Below are 17432 nucleotides of genomic sequence, written 5' to 3' on the forward strand. Positions count from 1 at the left end.
AAGGACCCATTTTTTATCGTGTGTTATAAGAGAACCTACACTTTAATCATAGAACACAGTAGCTAGCTAATATTAAGTTGTTTTAATAATATATTACAAAACTTTATCAAACTTTAACATTGTGGTTTATATAAAATTATTGTTGTTTTTAAGTTGTTTTTGTTAAATGAAACAATTGACAGTATCCTAATTGCTTATAGCTAATAAGGACGTCTTCAGCATGAGCACCGTTGGAGGAGGAAATGCCAGCCCTTACATTGATACTGACACCAAGAACGGACCGTGGCTTGTAAGTAAAATATTGCAGTCAATATAACTTTAGATTTCACTGTTGAAAACAGAAGTCAAGCTTCATAACCTGCTTACATATCCTAAAACCTACACTTTCTCGCAATTACAAAAATATATATAAATATTGATATTTTAATTATAATGCGATGTGTAAGACTATTGAATTACCGGTTTCATTGTAAACGTTCCATGGCTATTTGTCAATATCATCACTTAAAACATTTGATAGCGGGCTAAACTCGCCGATATCTTAAGAATCTTGGTTGTAGCTAATATTGAAATGAAGTGGTAAAAATAAATTTCTAACCACAACCTTTTTAGTGTCCCCACGGATGAGGTTCTACGCATAGCTAACCTTGTAACTTTTAGCTTTGATCCGTAGTTGACAATGAACATAAAGATAACACGCTGTTTCATTTTTGTCATGCGAACAGTTCATCCATTTTTAATGTTCAAAGCAAACAAACCTTTTCTTTTAGATATTGATTTGGTTAAGCTATATTCTACACAATAAATAAGACATTTGAGGCGGATCCCTAAAGAGTCATGAAATAGATGTGATCAGCATTCATTATAGAACAAGATAAATACTTAAACATTGGAAAGACGACAGAAGAACAAGTCACACAATTTGGCTGTGGTCAGTTATATTGTATGTTGAGAATCATGTTCAATTTAATACAGAGTTTCAACTATTGTAAATGTTTACCCAATGAAATCTAAAGATAATAATCAAACATTTGAGTTCTTAATAGGTCATGACCTCTAAATTAATCAAATGTAAAAGCACAGATAACATTTTTGCAGCGCAGAAAAAAATCGAGTATTCTTAACAGCATACAATATGCAGCTGACCCTAATGTATTATTAGCCTTATCACTGAGTATCCGTAAAACAGCCCAGAGTGTTACCCCTCTTTTTTGCGAAACTATAATCAATCGAAATGTTATAACACGTTTATATAACTGTAAAATGTATTAAATGTAATATCCCGTCCATCCACAGAATCGTTCAAATAAACCACTTAAGTAATAATTATCACTAGGTAAAGAACATTAAAGCTTTAAGCGGTTAACAAAAAGTTAGAAAGGTTGATGATTTATTTATTCTGATAAGTGTCACAAACAACTATCAAAAGGCCATGGGCTAGGAGGGTCCTACATGCATAAGGAAAGTATAATACACCAGGAAATTGTAGTGTCAACGGTTTGAAGTTCAAAAATAGCATATGCCCTTTATACGCACCCGGTTATGTTTTGTAAACCTAATGAGAGTATAACAATCATTTTCTTTTGTATTAATATGTATTTTTGTTTTGTTGTTGTGTTTACTGATTGATAAGAGATCAAATTTCAATTTCGAATGATAACTTGTTGTTAAGAAACAATTTTGCTTCGACTAGCCAAGTATGAAAAATTTGCTAAATAAATACCATTTTTGAGCTTAAAACCTTTGTTTATCATTTCATGCATAAAAATCATATATTGGATTATTTGTTCCGGATATGTATTTGTTGTTCTTTGTGGTCATTTAGATACCTCATTTATCTACTACAGTTGAAAAATGTCTATGTTATGACTATTTTTTAACTTTTAGTTAAATTTCGAGATGGCGGCCATCTTGATGACGTCATAATTTGAACATATACAGTGTTGACATTGTTTTTTTGTTGTTTAAACTGATTGATAAGTGGTCTAAAAACTGAACAGAAATAATCATTTGCTGTTGTAATAAGGTGCATTACCTCACGAAAGGTGATAGTGTCGTGCAATATCCCTTAAAGTGAAATCCTTGACAGCAACTAACTCATGTTTGACCTTATGTGGAGCGGTCTCCCCTGTGGGGAAGGCTCTGTGTTCTGTCCCCTAGTCGATACATACCAAAGTCATTAAAAGTGGTATATTAAGGGAGTAGAACGACTGGTTTGCCCGTTGTCAGTATAATGTGACCGGGTGGGGTGTGTTGCTTGGGGTCTTTAGCGGCATGCTTCAGTGATATAGCACTATAAGAGAACAACAAACTAAATAATTTTACATAGACCACAGTGTTAAACTTTGTTAAAGTTTTGTACTGTATTATTAAAACAAAGGAATATTAGTTAGTCATTGTGTTCTATAATTAAAGTCTATGTTCTCATATAACACCAGATAGAAAAAAAAGTTTGGGTCCTTCTGCTCAAGCTCCAACCAGGGTAGCTTTAATGAAATCAGGCGCATTTTGCACTAAAAATCCTGAAATTCTAATATTTTTACCTATTCATTATCAAAATTGATAATTTGAACCTAAATCTCAATATGAATTTCCAAATTCATATCATGGTTATCTAGGAATAATTACCTGTCAGAAAACATTTTTAGTTTTGAAATTCATAATTAGCCAGTCAATCAGCGGCCGGGTTAAAATTCTATCCTGGGCTCAATGTATACTCAGGGGCCATTTCGAAGGTCTTTTTTTTATTTTTGGTTGTTTCCTATAGGGTAAAAGTTCCACTATACAAGAAGACACTGCGCGAACATACCGCATACATGGGACGCCGTCCTTACAAATCTAATCAATTAACTAAGCTTTGTCATTACTCGATCAATATATTTATATATATACAAATCATCTGAAATAAGAATCTTCGGCGGCATGCTTCAGTAATATAGCACTACAAAAAGGGCAACGCTTCCAATATACAAGAAGAAAAACATGAATGCACCACAGTCTCACAAAACATACACACACATCATACACGCAACACACTGCATACATGGGAGGCCGTCCTTACATAACCCTTTTGATTGTGTTTGTTTGATTACTTAACGTCCTATTATTAGCCAGGGCCATGTAAGGACGGGCTGCCATGTATGCGCTATGCTGCATGTATGAAGTGTGGGTATGTAATCTGGAGGCTATATTTGTGTTGTTTCTTTTGTATAGCAGAACTTTTGCCTGGCTATGTATTTGATGTTAATTTAATCACATAAACAAACACAAAATAATAATATACAATAATGTCTACATACGTCTTCCTCTGTAAATGAAGCGAGTCGGTTTATACACACAGTCTATCGTTTATTGATTGACGAGTCTCTGTTGCTGACAGACACCTTTACTGGATGCTGTGACCAATCAGATTTCGTGGAAACTTTATAAAAACGCGGTATTTGGTATTCCAATCCAAAGGAAGGCGGACATTCTCCGATCATACCATCTATTTTGATATTTAAACGACCTTGTGTACCTGATAGTTGGTAATCTTTTGTTCATGGCTTTATTGTTAAGTTGTTTTATATCATGAAGTGTCACTATCACTAACGAGATTGCTATATACCGTGATTGGGAGTACATTTATTTCGGATGGCAAAAAATTTACTGATATAGGTCAAATATTCATTACCAATCTTTAGTTGATATTGAATGTTAGAAAAATGTGTAATCTGCAAACATATTCAATCTCATTGAAAACCAAAATTATGTCTTGGTGGTTGGCATTTCTTTTTGTGGCAATAGATGCCACTCCTGAGGAGAGAAATAATACCCTGTTCGAAAAAGTGTCTCGAGTTCTGGAGTCTGATCTCAGACTAAATATAACAGCTTCGCATAACGGGATTGCAAATCTTGGATTGTGTACGATGCATTGTCAACTTGAAGAGTCATGTTTGTCTTTCTCGTATACGAAAGGAAATAGAACATGCACGACCTACTCCAGACAACTACCACAGAACACAAATGCTCAGGTGTCTAGTTCAACGGTGTTCTTCAGCACGATTGCTGGTATGTGCCTTTGTTTGTAGCATATTTACAGCTAGTTGTTTCAGTTGAGTATTATGTTTTTTGTTACTATCATATTTGAATTAATTTAAAATGATTATCAATATAACATAAATGTATATACATTTCAATTCTTGATGTTTGTTTATATCGAAACCCTCCTACATATTACAAAATATAAAATATACAAAATATTCTCAGTAGACATATTCAGGGTGGGGATTCACGTGACTAAAAATGGTGTTTCACGGCAAGATGGCGAAAATCCTGTCACTTCAGGCGTATTTTTCCGGTAGAGCAGCTTATATTATCACTCAATCCTTATAAATTACAGCCTAAAGCTATCTGAGTATAGGTATTTAGTTAACATTGTACTTTCGTATACGAAATCTTAGTAGTTTTGGAGAACGTTCTGCTTCACGGACAGAGGAAAATTTGCTAACAAACCAACATTTGCTCCGCTTTTACACATAATTTCATATATGTTGTTAAGATATATGATTTCATTTCCAGCCAGTATAATTATACATCATTGTAGTGCAAATTAAATCTAAACAATTCATATTTGTGGTTCTGATAAGCTTCACGGAAATTGGTACGGTATATTTCACTGAAAAATTATCAAAATCCATAATACATCTATTTCATTCGATGCGCCCTATTTTGTCTTTTGTTTAAAACAGAAACTATACTTGAACATAGAACATGACCATTATAGTCATAACAAAAGCTTCAATGTTCTATGCGGGCGGCTATGATAGAAAGCATTTGTACCGTTACTTATTTTTTTACAAACATGTCTCAATACATGTAAAAAAGATGTTTGTGGACAATTCAAAAAAATGAAAACAAAATTATGTTTGAAATTTTCGCGGGTGATAATCACTACTTGTTTAAGTTCACTGTAATTAGTATTAGCTATATGATGATTTGGATATTTTAACCTGCTCAGCATCATCGCACCATCCAACCATGTTTACTTACTTTAGATATATCTTCAGTTTAGAGCGTAGACGAACTACATACAGGTAGACGAACGTGCACTCAGGGACTGTATAAAAATAAAACCCACGGTAGTGCCAAACAAGAGAAGTGTTTGATTACAAGATACTTGGTATTTATAAAACCAGTAATATTGTAGTTTTTCACTTATTTTGTCACTAGTGGAATGTTTATAATGCACGGAAATTGACCATACGTTTGAGACTCTCCTCGAGTACGCATTTGTCTACATGTAAGTAGTACGTCTATCTGTACGCCCAAAACTGTATGTCTTATGCAAATAGAAAGATTAATATTATTTTTTCTCTATTTTCATGTCTATGGCAAGCAAATATAGGTAATTGATTTGAGTGAACTGCTTTGCGTCCCTTTATGCTAAAATCGCCGCTCTAAGTGCACACATGTTAACGTACTTATGCGTAGCAACAGAGATCTAGTAAACCATCTAAATCTCTATTAGCATTGACTTCCAAATGTTCTATACGAAATACTTTCTAAACGTCATCTTACTTCTAGTGACATCAAGAGAAAATAGCGGTAACTGTTTCGTCCAAACGTTGTACAAGCTTCCTATATGAGATTCTACTAAAATTAAACTTCGTTACGAACACATACATGTATCTTATCTACCTTGTACGAACAAACATATAAATATATTGAAAAAATAATATTCAATCATCTAATGAGCGGTTACATGTAGTGTTTTCTACATAGATGTAGTGAATTTTCAATACAATGTATTTTCTTTCTGCAAAATGTTCTCCAAAACTACTAAGATTTTGCACATGTGAGTACAAAGTTAAAGAGACAATTCAGTGAGGCTAATTCGTTACATAACCACGAAGCAAAATATGACATAAATGTATTGTTCTACATTCCTTATGAAACATAACACAAGAAATAGTGACAAAAATTCCACAACATTGTTAAGTAGTTTGATAAATACAATTGAAATTTCAAATCGTTGATCAATACGATTTAGCAGTTACGACATGTACGCTGTACCCATATCCGAGTCAAAGTCACACACGTTAAACAAATGCAATACATAACCGCTGAGGAGTTGATGAAATTATTTTTAGACAAGAACAACGCATCTAATAAACTTATCACAACTGTAAGATCGAGTTGAGTAGTTCTAGACTATAAGACTCTTTCATATGTGGATATGAAGGATAGGGCTATTCTACCCGAGGGTCACAAAATGTAGTAAAACCCGAGGCTTGCCGAGGGTTTTGCTACATTTTGTGATTCCGAGGGTAGAATATCCCTATCCTTCATATCCACTTATGAAAGAGTATTTTTCTTTCATACCTCGATGTTTTATTGCAATTTTACAGCTATAATATCCCGCCATTTTGAAATAAATTCGGAGAAATCGACGACTGGAAGTCAGTTTTCCATACATGAAAATTTACGTGATACTTTCATAACAAATTCCTTTGTTTGCATCTTTCATAGTAAAACCAGTCATATTCGTGAAAAAAAAGTTAAAATTTTACCGAGAAAATAGAGATTTTGTTGACGCCGTGACATCACGAGGCTTTATTGCATGAGTAGCCATGCAATACAGCCTCAGGCGACATGAGTGTATTGCCCTGGACCAGCCAGTATTACACCCGTAGGTGTGAAAGAAAAAACAATCTTTACTACACAGGCAAGGGTCAGGGTTCGGCATAAAAGGCTATGTGTAATGGCGATTGAACATTTCACTTACATTTGACTACAGTGGGTTATTCTGACATATCGCAGTAATTTAATTTCCATTAGAACTGGTTTGTTTTCGAAATATGTTCAAGGTTTAATGTACTCTTAGATTGAATTGTCCCTTTAAATAAATACTAAAGCACAGATGGTTTTTATGCTATAAATTATAAGAATTGAATGATAATAAAAAATGTTCTACCCGGAAAATATGCCTGAAATGGCAGGATTTCCGCCATCTTTCCGTGAAATATATCATTTTGAGTCACGTGATTTTTCACCCTGATATTTCTTTTTCCTCAAAGTTAATATTCTGAAGTGTTTCAGTTCGGAACTACCCATACATCTTCCATAAACCCAAGACTTTCTTAATGTTATTGTAGGTTAACCAGGTAAAGTATCGCTCTAAGTTATCAACACAGTCACGATGATTTACGATGTTTCAAAATATTTTTAAGTACTATCATTCATGGAGAAAACTCGTTATATGCTGGACTTCAACAATTATGCGTGATTTCTAACAAATGTTTTGGTCTGATGATGAGGAACGCTTGAATGAGTCAATCAGTGTTTATTCTAGTAAGTTCTTAGTGTATTTTTGTTACAATATATACATAATGATAATCGATAATATAACACTCTTCCAAAAAAAATAGTGATATTCTAAACGATGGTCACAAACTGTTGTAAAACCCGAGGCTTACTTTTTGTGATACCGAGGTTAGAATATCCCTATCCTTCACATCCATGTAAGAAAGAATATTTTTCTTTCACACATTGACGTTTAATATCATTTTATAGTAAAAGCAGACTATTTATAGATTTCTGAGAGAAATTTTTAATATAATCGAGAAAATAGCAATTTTGCTGCCGTCACGATTTTGTAATGCATGGGCTAGCCATGTAATAAATCCTCAGTCGTCATGAGTGTAGGCAGTCAGTATTACATTAATAGGTATGAATGAAAAACCAATATATTGGATACCCGCTGATCGTAATCATCAACTCCATGTGCTTCTTTTTTATACAAATGCTACTCATTGTTGATGATATATGCTTAGAGTCGGTGGTACACTAACATCATACGATCATTCAACATTTTGTCCTAAAACTTTCTCATTAGAGCATTATTACAAAACATGTTGTTGACTAAATAGTCTTGTTGAATAAATAATTGAAATTATGCTAACGTGTTTAAGCTGGGAGCATCTTCATGATGAACGCCGTTGGAGGAGGAAGTCTCCATCCTTACATTGATACGGAAACTGAGGAAGGACCGTGGCTAGTAAGTAACAGATTAATGTTTGATGCAATTGAGATGTCTCAGAACGTCAACACTCCATTTAAATCGTTTCCCAAACTAGTACACAAAACGATGATGTTTTTAAGTCACCTGACCATAGGTCATGGTGACCTATTGCGATAGGCTATTGTCCGTCGCTGTGCGTCGTCCGTCCAGCGCCATGCGACGTCTGTTTACATTTCCTTGTTAACCCGATAACTTATGTTCACTTAATGAAACTTTATATGTAGACTAACATTGGAACAATCTCAGACGGGTTCAAAAATCACATGATTCAACGGTAGTTTATAGAGTTATTTTCATTCGCACTTATAATTACTATTGGACCTTGTGAACACGATAACTTTAGTAAATATGAACTGAAATATTTGTGTGTATACTAACGTTGGAACGATCTCAGACGATACATTATATTTATCTCGCACGAGTTCGAAAATCGGCTTGATTCGACGATAATTTATGGAGTTATTGCCCTTTGCACTAATCATTTCAGTTTTATGTAGACTAACATTGGAAAGATCTCGGACGAGATCGAAAATCATCTTGGTGCAAGTGAAAATTGAGTTATTGCTCTTTGTGATTATGATAATTAAATCTTGTGAACATGATAACTTGAGTAAATATGATCAGAGCTTAAATAAACTTTACATAAAGACTAACATAGAAAATATCTTGAACACATTTGGAAATAAGCTTAATTTGACTCTAATTTATTTACGGAATAAATTGCCCTTTGCAATCAAAAATTTGAACCTTGTGAACACGGTTATGTGTCACTGAGTAAATAAGCACCAAGCGTGATTAAACTTTGTATGTAGAGCTATTAGATGTCCATGTATGTTCCTATTTTGTGAACAAAAGACATCAGTAAATTACATGTACATCACTCATTTATTTATATCAAATATCGGGTGACCGTTAAGACGCACTAGCCTCTTGTTCAATATTAAATTTTACCAATATAGATTGTATTAAGATATTTCTTTATGGGAAAAAAATCATAAGATTGGGAGGTCATCTGACAACCTTGCCACCAGTCGAAAAGGAACGTAATATAAATAGGCACCTTGGGGTATTTTGGACAAACAGGCAAATGCCTTAGGATAGATTAACACATTATCTTCGCCTCACTGTTTCTTTTGGTTGAACGCTCCATCGCTATTGACTCTGTTCTGCAGGAGGTAGGGCGGTAGAATTGTACCTGAGGCGATTGTGTTTAGAATTTTATCTTTTCTCTTTCTCCTAGCGTCCCCCTTGACACCGCCTTACTTTTGGCCTTCTATTCGGCGCTCGCTTCTGTGAAGTAGGATTTGGGTTCCGTACCCTGTTCAAGACACATCATCCTTCTGAAGACACCAATAAACTCAACCATCCGGTCAACGAGTGAATCCCAAATGCTGAAAGCTAAACAGGAGCAAAAACTACCATTTTTATAGACTTTGGTGTGATTGGATGAAAAAATTATTTGCGATTGAGCTATTGTTTTTAAATATTCCAGACATGTTTCCGACCACGATTCGTTATTTTGTGGGTCGATCCGAAATCAAAATGATGGCCGCAATTTTAAAAACTCATTTTGAACTTCTTTCTAACAATAGTCATTATGACACCGTCTTAGTGACCATAGCTGTTAATAGGACGTTAATTAATCAAACAAACAAACCGTCTTAGTTCCAACGGGGCCTAGTTTTTTATGAGTTGACAGGAAGGGTTTGGTTTGGAGTAAATTGAATGGTATGATAGTTTGGTTAGGTTTATTTTAATTACGACCTTTTAACAGGATGGCCTTAAGTGTATGTGATGTCTTGCATGTGCGATGTGCGTGCTTTTGAAAACTGCGGTCCGGCATGTCCGCGTTATGTTTTCTAGAAGCGTGTCGCCGAAGACACCAAGCAACATATCCTACCGAGAACAGCTGCCGCGAAGGGGGTAGCACTCAGTGTTATCCCTGAAGTAGGTAGTGGACAATAAAAGTAAAGAAAACCCCGTACCATTTTTAGGTCACCTGAGACGAAGTTTCAAGTGACCTATTCTAATAGCCTTTTTTCCGTCGTCGTCCGTCTTATGGCGATAAACAATTTATATTTTCTACTTCTCCTTCATGACTGCTGAAAAGAAAATTGTTGAAATTTCGCAGAAATTTTTCATGGCCAAAGGTCAGCTAAAATTGTTAATTATATGGTCTCAGACCACTCAATTTTTTTCCCTATATAAACTATAGTAAACTTGATTCCCTCCCCAGGTGGAAACGTGAGACCCCGGTCATATAATTCACAATTTTTGTAAAGGACCACCTTAAGACCTTTCCATCTATGAAGAGTATTTGATTCTTCCAGTTCCAGAATTTTAGAAGAAGATTTTTGAAATTTTAGCCTATTTGACCCCGTTAGGCCACGCCCCTAAGGCCCCCGGGGGTCAGTCATGGAAAATTTGTTAATAAGATTCAATGGCCATCGCATAGGGATAAGTCTGACAACATTTGACTAATAATGCTCAAAAACAGGTTTTCATTATATCAACTATAGTAAACTTAACCCCCTCCCCAGGGGGAAACCGGAGCCCCAGGGTCATATAATCCATATTTTTTTGTTGAGATCCTTGAGACCTTTCTATGTATGAAGAGTATTTGATTCTACCACATCTGCTAGTGGAGAAGAATATTTTTTAAAATTTTAGTCAATTTTACCCTTTTTGGCCCTCCCACAACCCCCTTGGGGTGGGAGTCATACAATTCACAATTTTAATTGGTCTTATGCCTCAGAAGGTTTTTGCAAAGTTTCATTGAAATTGTTTCAGTGATTTTTGAGAAGACGTCGAAAATGTGAATTGTTTACGAACACACAACTTCGTCTCAGGTGACCATAAATGTCAAATCTATAAAATCAATGACTGATTTCAAAGGCCTGATAAACCAATATATAGTGCTTATATGTCTTTGTTTCAATCTGAATCCGAACTAAGGTGACCGCTAAGGCCCATAGGTCTCTTGTTATGATGAAAGGTCATACATATTTAACATTAAAAGCAAAATAAAACAACTTTTTTAGTTATTGTTTTGGTTAATTCATATTGTTTACAATAGTTAAGGCGGATCTATAAAGAGCCGTGAAATAGGAGTCATCAGCATTCATATTAGAACAAAGTTAATGCTTTATTTATGTAATAAGAAAATTGCAAAAAACACTATTAGGAAAACAATAGTATATAAACAACAAGCTTGAACATGGTATTATCATCAAATGATCAAACATGTATGCATGTAGAGATATTTCTTAAATTGTTGTGCTTATATTTTCCAATACAGCATCATAAACAGAAGTTATCATCAATTCATATTATATATTGTAGTCATCAATGCTTGTTAAAAGTATCAAAGTTGATATTGCAAAGTTTAAAATTTCGTTGTGTATTTGAAATAGTTTTTGATCTCCAAATTAAGACTGCGTCTTCCTTTGAATAACAGAAAATGTTATTGACGGCAGAAAAACAAGTAACATCATTTTTCTATCATGTTTAACTGTTTGTATATTGAGAATCCTGTTTAAATTCATATAGACAAAATATTTACTGTTTTCTCAACTGTATCTTAAGTTACTAATCAGACTTGAAATTTTCTATTAACCTCCGGTAATACTTTGTGCCGATGTTCTCATACAACGATCACATACCGATGAATCATTTCTTTTCTAATTCAACGATCTCTTATTCATATACACTATATTGCTTATACACTGTTTAATATATTTTAAGTTTTGTTAAATAATTATTAATCGTGCTTTTCATAATTGACGTTTTTTTGTAAGAGATATATTAAGCCACATTTTTTCCGTCGATTCATGGAAGTATTTTAATATTTATCAATAGATAAAGAAGATTAAGCTGAAAGTAATAGACCAAGAAAAAAACCCATTATTAATATTTCAAGATAACCATAAAATACCATTGCGAGAAACGAACAATCTAAGTGGGTTTTTGCATACTCGATGTTTTAGATCATTCGACCATGCATATTTAAAGAAGAAACGTTAGTTATAGAGAGGTTCATGATTTATTTAATTTTGTAACTTATATACAACTCGCTAGATATTCATAGAGATGGTTGTTAAAACCATTCACCTCAGAACAAAGTACGAGTTTTATTAGGTCATCCTGTCATACGTCATGGTAACCTATCGCGATAGTCTTTTGCCCCTCATCGTTCGTTTTTTTAATATGAACACGATAGCTCGAGTACACACTCACATTGAAACTTACCTTGGTATGATGTCAAACGAAGAACAAAGTCGGACTTATTAGACAGAGACTTACAGACTTATTGCCCTTTGTAATTATTATTATAATTGTGGCTACATAATACATATCAATATGAACTGAACTTTATGAAACTTAATAAACAGCCTAGTATCATCGCAAGATTTTCAACAATTTCGTCAGTTAGAATTATCAGTGATTTGCAACCTATATTTAGTCGCATTTTGCAATAGGGGGAGGTGGTACAATTTTTCAGCACTATACAAGGCCACACTACACAAATATACCACAGTCTCCCAAATACTGTTTTAATCAAATTGACTAGCAATTGGTTGGTGGACAGGTTGATTAATTGTGGTGTTATCCCAGGTTCCCAAACAACGCACTTGCACTTAAAACACGCAAGAATCCACCTACATGAAAAATTTTTGTGTGTCTTTTTTTAATATTTAACGTCCTTTTAACAGCTTTGGTCATGGAAGGACGGCCTCCTATGTATGTTGTGTGTTGCGTGTATGCTGTGTGAGATGTGTGTTTTGGGAGACTACGGTTTATTCATGTTGTGTCAGGGCGTTAGAATTGTACCTGCTGCCCCTATTGTAGATCGTAAAAGGCGACTAAATTTAGGATCTAATCTTTTTTCTTCCTAACTGACTTTATCTTTCCTAATGCTTCCATTGGCACCGCCTTACTTTTGGCCTTGAGTTGAACGTTCGCCCTTGTGAGGAAGGCTCCGGATTCTGCCCCCTAAAAGTGGTAGTTTCTGCTCCTGCTTGGCGCTCAGCATACAGGGAGTGGGACGACTGGTTCGCCCGTTGTCAGTATAATGTGACCGGATGGGGTGTGTTGCTTAGTATAGCACTATAAAAAGGGCAACAGTTCCACTATACAAGAAGACACAATTTGAACATACCGCAATCTCCCAAAACACGCACCTCGCACTTCACACACGCTACACGCTGCATACATGGGAGGCCGTCCTTACATGACCCTGGCTGTTAATAGGACGTTAAAATAATCAAACAAACATACATCCAAAAACAATTCTGACCGTAACCAACATATTTATTTCCATGATAAATTTATTTAAAATTGTCAACATAATTGCTTGGAGTAGAGTTTGAATATTGAATTTGTTTGTCCGTAACTTAATATGAAATGTCCTAATGACAACTATGTATCCTGTGTCATGGTGACCATTAAAGCCCGCATGTCACTTGTTATATTTACTCAATTGGGTAAAAAGTTTAACTAGTGAGAAATGCATGTTACACACATTTAAATTTGATATTTACAGCCACTATTTCCAGTGGGACGGGGTATTTGAAGACACGAAGTTACGAAACGGGGGATAATGATTTGGGTTTGCCTGTCCGTCTGTCTGTAATACTTCGTTTCCGTGCAATAACTGTAACAAATGTAAACCGATTTTCTTCAATCTTGGTGACAAGGTTTAATGCCTTAAAGGTTCGGCCAAGTTCGATCGTTACTGTCGATGGACCTTATTTAGCGGAGTTATGGCCCTTTGGATTTCTAAAAACGTTATTTTCTGTCATTTCCGTGCGATAGATGTAACAAATGTAAACCGTTTTTGTTCAAACTTATTAACAAGGTTTAATGCTTTAAGAACTCGATCAAGTTCGATCGCGACTTTCAACGGACCTTATTCAGCGGAGTTATGGCCCCTTGCTTAAATTAAACAATTCAGTTTCTGACACTTCCGTACAATAACTGTAAAAAATAGTAAACGATTTTCTTAAAACTTGGTAACAAGTTTCAATGCCTTAAGTGCCTAGCCAGGTTCCATCAACTCTTTCAGCGGATGTTATTTATCAGAGTTATAACCCTTTAATTTCCTGAAAATGTCATCTTTCGTCTGTCGTCTGCAGTTTCTGTGAAATAACTAACAAATGTTAAAACTAATATTGTTAAAACTTGGTAACAAAGTTAAATGCCTTTAGAGCTAAGCCAAGTTCGATCGCCACTTTTAGCAGATCTTAATTAGCAGAGTTATGGCCCTTTGATTTATTAAAAAAAGTCTCATTTTCTGCCACTTCTGTACAACAACTGTAACATATATTAACATATTTTCTTCAACCTAAGTAACAAAGGTAAATGGCTTAAGGGCTCGGCCGAGTTCGATCGCCCCTTGCGACGGACCTTATTTAGCAGAGTTATGGCCCTTTGATTTATTTTTTTTGTTTCAACCAAAGTTAAACCTAAACTTAATTATGTTTACCTACAATATGTCCTGAAAGTGGGGATGGAAATTCCACGAATTTGCTTGTGATTATATTAATTTCTATCGGCATTCATTTATATATTGATTCGGTTCATCCAGGTAATACAAAGAAGAACAATTGGAGATGTCGATTTCAATCGTAACTGGGACGATTACAAAAACGGGTTTGGAAATGTAAATGGAGATTTTTGGATCGGTAAGTCCGTCTTTAATAATGGAATTGTGTCCTTTATGAATTTGTTGGATGTTTTATAGGCCATGGGCTAGGAGGGTCCCACCCACACCTCCGAACCAATATTTTTCTGAACCCTTATGACCCACTGATCATATATCAAAATTTTAACATTGCATAAGTTGGGATGAACTTCCGGTTATGACGTCATGAAGATGGCCGCCATCTCGAATTTCACTAAAAATTGAAAAATAGTCATAACGTTGACATTTTTCAACCGAAGTAGACTAATGAGGTATCAAAATGACCACAATAGAAAAACAAATACATATCAGGAACAAAAAATCCAATGTATGTTATGATTTCTACGCAGGAAATGAAAAACTCCGATTTTCAGCTCAAAAATGGTAATCTTTTAACAAATTTTTCATATTTGGCTTGACGCAGCAAAATTGTTACCCAACATCAAACTATTATTTCTGATAAGTCAAGAAGTGTTCAGTCGTGGTGTTTTGTTCTCCGTAGAAAATGTGGCTATTTTCCTAATAAGACGGATTATTTCTACGAAAAGACTGTAGCATCAAGACTGTTGGACACCCATAGTAAAATGTGATCATACAGATTCAAGAAAAAGTATATATCTTTCTCAATATTTGGAAAAGATTGTTGTGATATCTACCTGAGTTCTCCATGCTTCACTGAACACCTCTTGTAGAGACCATCGCCACCAGGCAGTAATTACGTGTACGTACATTTATACTTTCTTCATATTCTGCACGTGTATTTGAACTCTGTGTAAAACTTATACGTCTCCAAACTGAACATGTCGAGTCACAAGAAAACGAATGCTGGACAAAACAACAAGTCGAAAACAGGTACGGAGCGGCGACAATCGACTCTCAGTCTATCAGGTTCTGCTGATGAGAAATTGGAACATATTTATCAGACTTTGGCCACTCTCATGACTAAGGACGATTTAGTGTTCCAAATGAACAAACTAAGAGAAGAAATAAGAGAGGAAAATAGAGAAATGGTTCAACGACTTGAATGCCGAGTATTTGAGCTAGAGACAGAAAACGACAAACTTCGAGACACAATCGAACAGCTTGAAAATAGTGTGGAACTATCGGTTGAAAGAATTGTGCAGCTCACATTAAAAGACAACTCATTGGAACAGCAAGGAAGAAAAAATTCCGTGCGAATCGTCGGCCTGCCGAACGACCGAAATGAGACTGCAGAAGCCTGCATAGACAAGTGTGCGAAATTCTTCAGAGATTATCTGAATGTGGATATTGAATCCACAGATATAGACATTGCACACAGACTTGGCCCACAATCCACCATATGTAAGTTCACAAGAAGGATAAAAAAGTTCGAAGTTCTGAAGGCGCGAAGAAAACTGAAAGGAAAGAAGATATATATTTTCGAGGACCTAACGCAGGAAAACCAGAGAATACTTAAACGTGCATACGACCTAGGCTGTGTGGAAAATACTTGGTCTGTAGATGGTAAACTTTTCGCGAAACTTAAAGGAAAAGAGACTATACGCAGGATCTCGATGAACACGGTTCTAACGGACGAGTACCTATTAGACGACGGGAACTTTGTTTCGCGTTCGGGCAACGAGAATTAGTGTGAGTAATAAAGGACTCAAACACTCATCTTACGTGAGTATACATGTACTTGACGATACACGAACTGTAAATTCATTCAAAGAACTTTTTCGTCTTCTATTTAGCTGCGAAGGCTTACTAAATATAAGTCACTATCAATATAATATGTACAAAACTTTGATTATGCTTATGGTCCATGTATATATTTAGTATGTAAACATGTGGTTATATTGTATGTATACAGGTGTATGAAATAATCTAAAGCAGAAAATTGGTGCAGAGATTTAATAAATAACAAAACTTGTAGCCGGCACTACGTGTATGAAACTATATGTTGTTTTTTTTTTTTTTTTGTTTTTTTTTCAAATATAAGTTGAATATTGCAGGCATAAATTTAGTTAATGAATAAAAAAAAAGATTAATACTATTATTGCATCAAAATGATCCGATGTGTAAATGTAACCAGTCCAATGTAAGAATTATCAGAACATTATTACATTTATGCATATACATAAGCTTAGAATAATGTGTTATACATATGTATATATAATTATGTTTTTCTTCCACTTGAATTTATTGTCTCAGGTCATTAATCTATAATATCGAATCGAGTTAATTGTATTTTATGTGATGAAACAATTTGCTATGAAAATGATAGAACACGATTATTTTTATATGGCGGTACAATAGCATTCTGTACTCTGTTTTTATCATTATTATTAATGGCCGGATATTGATACCGAAGTCTTTTCGTTTTTTAGTATAACGTCTGTATCATATAGAAGCTTTACGTGAATCCGTTTATATGTCAGCTAGTTCAAGCGTCTGATTGATAGTGTTGTGGTGTTTTCCATTTTCGTTTTGGAGATTTTACAAGCGGTGATGACTTGCCTGGTAGGCAATGGTCTCTACTGACCATTCATTATGATTTTACTCCTTCTTTCTCCCCATTTTCACTTTCTTCTTTCCTATTCTTTTGATAGTGTGTACTATTACGATCGACCATACGTTATGGGAAGCATTTCAAAAAGTTTACGAATATGTTGTTTTATTAGAATACTGCGTGGTATCTTAGAACAAAAAGGTAATGGAAGGTAT

At 34.8% G+C, this 17432-nt stretch overlaps 1 protein-coding gene across 1 annotated transcript; it reads left to right on the forward strand.

Moving 5' to 3' along the window:
• The first annotated feature begins 15544 nt into the window (after positions 1-15544).
• On the forward strand, positions 15545-16354 carry LOC138316547 (uncharacterized). Its single transcript, XM_069258229.1, has one exon. It carries the CDS (start codon positions 15545-15547, stop codon positions 16352-16354), a length of 810 nt encoding a protein of 269 aa, XP_069114330.1.
• Positions 16355-17432: the final 1078 nt, after the last annotated feature.

This window comes from Argopecten irradians, chromosome 2 (genome assembly GCF_041381155.1).
Source record: "Argopecten irradians isolate NY chromosome 2, Ai_NY, whole genome shotgun sequence".
Lineage (NCBI taxonomy): Eukaryota > Metazoa > Mollusca > Bivalvia > Pectinida > Pectinidae > Argopecten > Argopecten irradians.